At 37.7% G+C, this 9,491-nt stretch overlaps 1 protein-coding gene across 1 annotated transcript; it reads right to left on the bottom strand.

The window, feature by feature from the left end:
• Positions 1–8,874, bottom strand: LOC140881475 (zinc finger protein BRUTUS-like). Its single transcript, XM_073286818.1, has 14 exons — positions 8,523–8,874; positions 6,507–6,716; positions 6,062–6,256; positions 5,655–5,983; positions 5,085–5,307; positions 4,665–4,833; positions 3,277–4,560; positions 2,962–3,133; positions 2,655–2,876; positions 2,436–2,573; positions 1,835–2,069; positions 1,680–1,739; positions 535–606; positions 1–453 (listed from the first exon to the last, which is right to left on the bottom strand). The coding sequence occupies exons 1-14, from the start codon at positions 8,805–8,807 to the stop codon at positions 322–324; spliced, it is 3,726 nt and encodes a 1,241-aa protein (XP_073142919.1). The 5' UTR covers positions 8,808–8,874; the 3' UTR covers positions 1–321.
• Positions 8,875–9,491: the final 617 nt, after the last annotated feature.

A 9,491-nucleotide genomic window follows, 5' to 3' on the forward strand; every position in this document is an offset into this window, starting at 1 on the left:
GTACAGTTATAGTGTGCACTTGTGTTGTATTGATAAATCAATCAATATTAAAGTCAAAAAAATCCTTTGATGGTATGAAATTTTACATGGTAGTCCTCGGCTTACTTTCATCTCTATACGTGGAAGGAATATTGGCAAAAAAACAAATCTAAACACAGGAGCTCTCAAACATATTGAAGTATGCTATACATTGTTCTTTGAGAATGAGAAAAGAGAAAATTGACAACAAAACTCACTAAGAAGCATGATCACCTGCATGGACGAGCATGATACCATGGCACCAGCCGAGATTTGTACACACAGGAATTGTCTCTGTGACAACTATAATGAACAAGTAGGCGCTCGTTCAACCTTGATCACCCTTGTATTGTAAGATCCGCAGAAACCACACTTGTGATACAACCAATGAAAGGGCGCTGATCCCTTTCTGTTGCAATCGTTGCATAATATATCCTGCAACAAGGAAATTGATTTACTCGACTGTTTATCAAAAAAAGGGTTGACAGAGTTTTTTAGGTAGAGTTTGACGCTCACTTGACACCGATTCCTGTATTCTTCTGGGAGAACCTCAGAAGCCATTAAAGCATCGAGCATGCCAAAATAGACCTGCAGAGGTGAAACAGCTCTCTCAGTAAAACAATTCTTTATATACCTCCGAAAGTATCAAATGTCCAACTGAACACGAGAGCAATTTATTAACCAGTGAATGACAACATTTACTTGTGAGTTTGCTTCACCAAAGTAGGGGTATAAATGAATTGAATCGAAAAAAACAATGAAGAAAATATTAAACTCAAATTAAATATATTCGAGTTTGAGCTCAAATAGTTTAAAATTTTCACTCGAACTAGAGCTCGTGTTCAAGTTTAGCTCGAAAAAATCGAACTCGTTTGTGAACCATTCAAGACATTGCTCGAAAAAAAATAATCAAAAAGCTCAAAATATATTTATTAAATAATAAATATTATATTATATTATATTAATAAATTATTACAGTTCGAGTGGTTCGATAACTGGCGAAAACTTTTGAATAAAATAATTTGTGCTCAAGTTTGGCTCGAAAAATAATTTGAACATGTTCGAGTTTGAATTGAATTCGATAATTTCGAATCCAAATAAAATATTTTTCGAGTCTACTTGAAAAGCTCACCAGCCGAATCGATCCATTTACACCCTTGACCCAAAACGAATGCATAAATAACAGTTATCTCACAGAGAGACTTGAAACGGGGTGCAAACAGAATAGATCAAAACATGGGGCGTGAATTGTGATGACACAATACTTACAAATCATATGAAAAGGAAGAGACGATCAACATGACTTGTGACACTTGAGAAAGACTGAGCAATAGCGCTTGACTAAATTAACTATATAAAATTTGTAAACCGATAAATATAAGAGGTTGATTCCAACTTCCTATCATCAAAACCTTTCGAGTGCCAGCATGCGGTTGAATAAAAATCAACACCACCAATTTCAACTCACATCCACATCAAGACCAAAGTTTGAGGAATCGATTCACGCATGCATCACATGGCGAGAAAAACTACTCCTCTAGAGACAGACAACATTCAAAATGACATGATCGTCGGACAGTATCCACTCATACTACAAGCATACAACAAATCAACAATAATGCAATTGAAAAGTATATTTTGAAGAAACAACTCATTCTTACCGACATGTCTCCCATAGACTTGCTGCAGATCGGACAGATGTAATGTGTGCAAGCATATGCCTGGAATGTGAAATACAAGCGAAAGTGTTACCATAATGGAATACAAATGCCAAGAATGAATCCAAAGAAGCAAGTACAGAAGATCAAGGCAAGACCTGGAAACAAGCAGAATGCATATAATGACCACAGGGAAGGTCCCTCACTGTTGCACTTGACGTGAACAAAAAATCACAGCATATTGGACAGTTGGTTTCGAGACTTCTCTCATAACACTTGTGCTCCAATAGCTTCATGCCAAGGCAACAATTGCAGGTCATGCAATGAAAGAAATCTATACCAAGTCCTTTACCGACACGGCATAAATTGCATGAAGGACAATGGTAAACATCCCTGCAAAAAGAATGAATTTGAGAATAACAGGTTAAATATAAAACTTAAGCATCATTGCCATTATCACTGAATTTCTACAGTAAATATATTTATATTCGTGATATCACATATGGACAAATAAAGACAAAAAAATACAGGTTTTGGACAAAAAGCATTAACGAACGCTTAGAACATTATAGAGCAAAGATATACTGAGATGATTAAGCTAGCACTCTAACTACTACATTCGGAACCCCCCCTCTCAGTAGCAGTGTCCTTAAAAAAATTTAGTTACCCATGATAGAGCCATAACAAACTTCCATATGAAAAGAAACTAAAGCAGCGATAATGCACCACAAGTAGGAAAAGATTCTTATAAACACTAACCTTTCATCATCAAAAAACCGGCAGCTACTGCAGTAGTACTTTGCCATGGATAGCCCATGGCAAGATGGTGTCGTGCAGATTGGTCCAACTGGCTGAATTGTTAAGCAATTATTACACATCATTTCAGATGTGGCCTTCCTGAAAGATAACAATATATCAATCTATGTTCATGAACAAATATATATTTTCCTCGTTATTTAACCAATTTCCAAGAGTTACCTATCCATTGAATGGTCACTGACTTTGTCGTGGCAGAATCTGCATGCAAATAACTTGCCACAGCAAGCAGCACGAAGCTTGCAGTTTCTTTTGTAATGCTCACACCCGAAAATCTGTTTATCTGGGTCACGAAATGACGGGGAACACCCAAGAGAATCATCATTATCTTCAGCTTCACTACTTCTTGATTGCGAAATTTTTTGCTGAGAAGCTATCCACTGACTAGAAAAGGTTATTGTGATTTGAGTAACACGTGTTATCGTATTAAGAAAACAAAACAGAAGTCAAAACCGCAAGAAATTGGAACCTGGTCATTAAATTTTGAATAAGATAGTCTTTTCTTCTTGGATCAAGAGATGAATCCTTAGAGACTTTCCGGATTTCTGATTCAAGCTCATTTTGATTCATCCGGAATATATCTTTCCACCCAGGCTTAAAAGTATTATCACTGTGGTCCACGGATTCATGCATCTCATATTCTGAGACATGGTATTCAAATCTTGTGAGCTAACAACACCGAAAATGGTTGAAAGTACTTGAAATGTGCATCTCAATAGCACAAACAAAACTGTAAACCAAGAATGAAAATTTAAGAGCGGACTAATAAATTTAGCACAATTACCTTTCGAGTTACTAATCTCTGATGTGGATAACGTTGAAGATGAAGCTGCAGTACCTTTCGAGTTACTGATCTCTGATGTGGATAACTGTGAAGATGTAGCTGGAGTTCCTTCCCACCATTCATTAAGCCACTGGCTAAACATAGTATTTTTGGTCGCGTGCTTTAACGTATCCATCATCCTATTTTGTTCCTCATGAGTAAGAGCAGATGTTACCCATGGCAGCATGGACTGAAGCACTTCTGCACCTGTAGTGCCAATTATCCGCCCAACAAGTTTGTCCTGCTCCTCCACAGAAAAATGTTTGTCAAACAACGGCCAAAGCTCAACCTCTTCACGGATGACATGATGGTCTAAAGTAACTCTAATGGATTTGCACATGCCCTGAATCTTGGTTGCCAGCTCGTTGTATTTTCTTAAGGTATCACCGAGAGAAGAAGAATCAGAGAGTCTCTCACACAAATCTTCAGCCAAATTTTTAGAATTCAAATGGTCATGAAGTTGAGAAAGCTCATCTAGCGCAGATGAAATATCCTCAAACAATTCTTCTTCCTGCTTGTGGTCCAATGTGTATGAGTGGCTAACATTATGTAAAGTTTCTCTTGATTCCAAGGCTGGGAACACGATATCATCCTCTGCATTACTATGAGCTCTGTATAAACCCCATAAAAGACGAAACCTACCACTAAATTGCCTAAGATAAGTTTCATCACAGTTGCTAAGCTTCCCAGATTCCATATCCAAAAACTCCAAATCTTTCCGAATGGCCTTGTGGAACTTAAAAATGTTATCAATAGGCCGTGTTGTAAGCCCACCTCCTTCGGAGGAACAAGTTTCAGTTTCCCAGTTGAAAAGACTGGAGTTGAGAGAAGGAGCACTAGGACCAATAGATAAAGAGCGCAGAGATTTTGCCGAGGCAAGGGAATTCATTCCTAAACTAGTGCTATTGACTCCAAGACCAGGAACGCAACAAGACTGGTTGGCAAGAGAGACATTTTGCGATCTTGTTCCTGAAAGATTGCAACCATTACTATCAACCATAGCAATTGCATTTTCAGGCTTTGTTGTCTTTTCACACTTGCTCGCTCGATCAAAAGGTGTGGTTTCATTACAAATTCTTGAACAGGCACACTGGCAACAAGATTTGATTAAATCCTCCTCGATTTCTGTAGGAATCTTCGTTGAATTATAACCAGATGCACAGGAAGAAAGGCAGATGCCTGTTGGGTAACCTTTACATGCCCAACCAGAGAATAAAGTAATCAATGCGGCATCTGATGCTGGAGCTGCAATAACAATTAGGTCAGGCTATGAATCACTTTTTGACTTACACTGATGGTTAACCAATAAAGAATTCACAAGATAGAGGAGAAGGAAGCTGACACTGGACCTGCCATATGCATGTTGTAGAGGAAACAACGAGCTTCCTCTTCATTCAATGATCTGATCAGCCACGGTAAGACGCATTCAATCAGTCTCAGTGGCATTACACACATACTCTGATACAACAACTCTCGTTGCCTTTCAAAGCTGAAATACTTCCGCGCAAGTGGAAGAACCTACAACACAACAATATGAGAAGAGTACATATCTAGAACCCTACAAAGGAAGTTTCATTTAAATATTTCAGCTTTTGATTGCATTGATTTGAGTTGGAACATTTAAAAAGATCAATAAATCAAGTGGTGCGGTAGCACACCAGATGTCGGTTCTTTGAACATGGGAGGCTGATTGGTTAAATAAGGTCCACATACGACAATGCAGTATATGGAAATGAACAAGGACAGGAACATCAAATGCTTCATCACACCTGAGTTTCCTCATTGCGAAAATGTTTCTTTATTGTCTCCATTATACGATCAGCTTGCAAGCATAGGCTGGAGTAAAGTTCAGCAGATGAGTTGGCTCCTGCACTTTCAATATTTTCGATTAGGGATCGGAATTTGTCGAATTCACTCTCTTCTTCTGCATGCTCCTGCACAAAAGAGAGTTCTGCATCCAAGGCAGGGAAAATAACTCTGTCCTCAGCAATGCTGCACGGAAAGGGAAAAAAAATTCAGATCAATGTTAAGCAATTAAATATATAATACATTCATGGCCTATCAGAAGGAAGGGCAAGACAAAGTTTTGATCAACATGTTTTCAATTCCTCCATCCACGGTTTATAAGTTGATTGAAAAAGCCAACTTCAATAAAAAAGCAAAAAAATTAGAAGCATTAATGCAATTTCTAGGTCATTAAACTAAATAGCTTAACTGGAAGATTGTGACCTAGAGCAATAAAATTAAGAAAGTTTGCTAATGAAAAACATTGCCATTGCTTACCACAACTAAAAAGAGAATTTTTTAAAAAATGGTGAGCAACAAAGACTGAAGATAACCTATGGAAAATGCAGACTTCAGCTATAAACTGGAGCCTTCTATTGAAGGAAGGTGGATCAGAAAAATCTCCAGTTAACTTTATACTCCTAGCCGCTTCAGCAATGTCATCCAACTCATTTTGGATGGCCCTGTGCCAATGCAATATATCATCTATCGGATGATAAAGAGAATCAGACAGCAGATTCTCTCTTCCAGAAGTCTGGGAAGATTTACAAATGCAGCGCATGTCTTCTGTTGGAGGACCAGTTGAGATAGAATGTCTATGATCTTCTTCACAGCGTTTCCGTTTGCTGTTAAGCTTTACCCCATCCATCCAATTAAATATAATCTTCACAAGGAAAAAATTCGAAAGTCAGAGAAGCGTCAGAAACTTTTTAAGCCTGTGTATCCTTTCAAAGTGCCGAACCTGTTGAAGCAACTTTTCATCAGGTATTATTTTGTGCAAGCACCTGCGCATATCCTGTCTCTCGTCAGGTGAAATTGATGAAGAAAGCCATGGCAAAAATTCCGCCATCATATTTACAGGAATGCTACATAAAAATTGCCAGACTAGTGATGCCTGCTCTTTGAATGAGAACTTTGCGTTAAGCAAAGGAAAGACCTGCCACATCACAAGAAACAAAGTAATTTCCAACTAAAAAATGTGTTCCTGCATAGAATAAAGAAAGGCAAACATGAAAGACCCGTGCTTGATTTTAAGATAGTGATAATGTGGGTATACGACTGGCCGATTAGCCTAGTGGTGGTGCATAGATGAACCGTATATAGATCTTTTTAGTGCTTACTGAGATTTCTGAATAAACTCGTTTACTATGAGTACGCATAAGACACAAAAAAATTCAGAATTAAACCTGTTCCTCTTCCTTGGACATGTGCTGATTAATCGATGTCTGAAGAGCTCCAGTACAAGAAGCCAACTCTCTCTTGTAGTTTTCTTCGTTTCTGGTTTCCTTATCCAGCAAAGCGAACAACTGATCAAAAAGTACACTTTCCCCTTCATGCTCAAGGGAATAAGTTCTTGCCACATTCTTCACACGGATATCGAGTGCAGGAAAGATAACCTGCCATCATTCATTTAAATGAACTTTTTACAGTTAAGCTAACTTTTAAATTTCAAGAAATAATACACTCATATCGGCCATTATTTACTTTATAAAATATAGACCAATAATAAAACAAATGTTAATTAATTTTTAAGCAAAAATGAATTACTATGACATTGAAAATACTTTGCATTCACAGATTTGGTATTTAAAGTGTGATTGATGATAGTCTCAAACTTTATCTTCACGTGCATGGTGTGTGTTCCATTAAGAGTTGTGCACCAAGGCTTGAACGTTAAACCTTGTTCCTACGCGTGCGAGCACCTTGTGGCCATTAAATAACTACACTTGCTACTTTACAATAACATATGTCATGGCAAATATTACCGTAAGGAATGCAATAAGGTTCCTGCTAACTCATAACATTGTGCCTGGGACTAGGAAAATTAAGAGCGATAATAATTTGTGCGACCAATGAATTATATGAATGCATGAATTATAAGAAAGCTAGACAATACTCTGTGCAGTCAGTTTACAATGGTTATATTTTAAAATCCATTGCTAAGATCTTGCCCAACTTGTAGAATAAGACGTTTGTGGTACTTCCAAGAAGAAGAAAATTGGAGAGGCAAATACCATTTTAATGTGAACTCATAAACATAAATCTAGAGGACAATATTAATGTATGTATGAATATGAACTGTGAAGTGACCGTAGTTCACAAATTATAAGCCAACTAGAATTTTCAATCTTAACAGATGGACTAGGCACAAAATATTAGCAAACAATGCCTTACAAATAGTTTGTTAAAAAGTGACTCAGCATTTCTTTGATCAACCCTCGACTCATATTGCTTAATTAGAACGCAAACATTTTGACATTTTGTTAATTGAGATTTTCGTTTATTCGCTTTAAGCTTTTGGCAATCTTCTAACTAATTAACAATTGTTCAAGAACCTAAAAACTATAGCATTCAAGTGCTGCAGCCGATAAACAAAAATCACAGTCATCAAAACTCACAGAAGTTCAGTAACCCATATTAACTGAAGTAGAATCTTGATAGCAAATCATCCTGAATTATCATCACAAATGATGAGAGAATAGCAGATAGAGAAGGCATGAAAACATTATACTTCCATGTGCAATTAAGCATTTTTATAAACAAGAGATATTCCTTCCGATTAGTAATTCATGCACATGCGATAGCCACAAAACATAGTTTCCAACAAGGAAGTTGCGTGATACATACATTGATGAAAACTTTCGCTTCAAGAATGCTTTCTCATGTGTTCTCTTATAACCGCCATGCTTCTTGAAATAAAGTACACAACGAAGAACCACAACAAAATGAGACTCGTATGCATTAAATTCCCATTTTTGAGTTTTTACAAGGAAATATTTATGGTAATGCAATCATGAATTGAACTTCCGTAAAAATTTAACTTTCCAGCTCATAGATCCTACAGCTGGTGTTATCAATCAGTGCCGGGGAGAAAGTAATGAACACAGCTGAATGCAGATGAATTGCACTAATCCATATACGAGACATCAAGTTATTGATTCAATTATCTAGAGATATACTAAGATAGCAACAAGCAAAATGATACCTACACTTCAATGCTAAAATTCTCTTCAATAATAGTTAGAATACTTAGAGAAAATCTCACCTAACATCCTAAAAACACAGCTCAATCAAGCGCGACAACCAGCTAACACTATCCATCTACGACAAAAAAATTCAGCTAATCGAAGCAAGATAAACCGCAAACACCAACTAATTCAAGCACAACAAAACAAACACCAAACACACCAGTAGGAACAAACCTCGTCTTCCGCATTGCAATGGTGCTTGTAAATCGACCTGAGGAAATGACACTTCTCAACCAGCTGCCCGATGTCGCCATCGTTCCTGTTCGTCGCCAGCGCCATCGCAGCTCGGTGCAAGCCGTCGAGCTCCGCCCGAATCGCCTTGTGGAAGAACAAGAAAATCCGAATCGGCGACGAAGCCTCCAGCTCCGCCGCCGAGCGCCCGTTCTGATCCACTGGAGCCGCCGCCGGCGCCACCGCCATCACCGAGACGCTGCCGTGCTGAATCCCAGGTGCGGCCATGTATTTATACCATACAAAATCTGAGAGGAGGAGCAAAATAGAGAGGCGTGGGGATTTCTCTCTCTTTCGGGGTAACAAGAAAAAAGGAATTCGGAGGTGATGGATAAATGGGGCGCAAATTTATAGTTGGACACGTGGCTGGGGTAACTCGATGTTGGTGACGTGGCGCAGATGGTCCACGTCATCGGATCGATATGGCCTTGGTCGAGTGTGCGTGGCGCGTGAGGGAAGAGGGGAGATCCGTGGGTGGTGTGTGAGGCGGTGGTTGGACTCATAACTACGCGATGTCTGTGTTTTTATGTTTCATAACATAAAATAAAATTATTTATGATGTCAAATTTCGAAGGGATAATTATTATTATGAATGAAAAATAGAGCAGTGGTTGTAATTATTATTATTATTATTATTATTATTATTATTATTATTATTATTATATATTTCGGATATTTTTTGTTACACATCAGATCAAATATCACATGAATCATCTCATCGCATATTTTATCAAACATCGAGAAATGAGTTGCTCTAAATGCGTCAACGACGTTGACAATAACATCTTGCGACGTCTGTGAGGAAAAAAAAAAAAAGACATCCATAACATCAACATTAAATATAAATCTATAAACAATTACTTTAATTCATTATTTATGATCACAAGATAGAAAGTTTATTACATATATTAT

Source organism: Henckelia pumila, chromosome 2 (genome assembly GCF_033568475.1).
Source record: "Henckelia pumila isolate YLH828 chromosome 2, ASM3356847v2, whole genome shotgun sequence".
NCBI classification, from domain to species: domain Eukaryota; kingdom Viridiplantae; phylum Streptophyta; class Magnoliopsida; order Lamiales; family Gesneriaceae; genus Henckelia; species Henckelia pumila.

Coding starts and splice junctions, on each gene's coding strand:
- LOC140881475 (XM_073286818.1), bottom strand. CDS start 8,807: ATGGCCGCACCTGGGATTCAGCACGGCAGCGTCTCGGTGATGGCGGTG. Junction 6,257..6,506: donor TGTCCAAGGAAGAGGAACAG/GTTTAATTCTGA, acceptor GTGATGTGGCAG/GTCTTTCCTTTGCTTAACGC. Junction 4,561..4,664: donor CTACAACATGCATATGGCAG/GTCCAGTGTCAG, acceptor TTGTTATTGCAG/CTCCAGCATCAGATGCCGCA.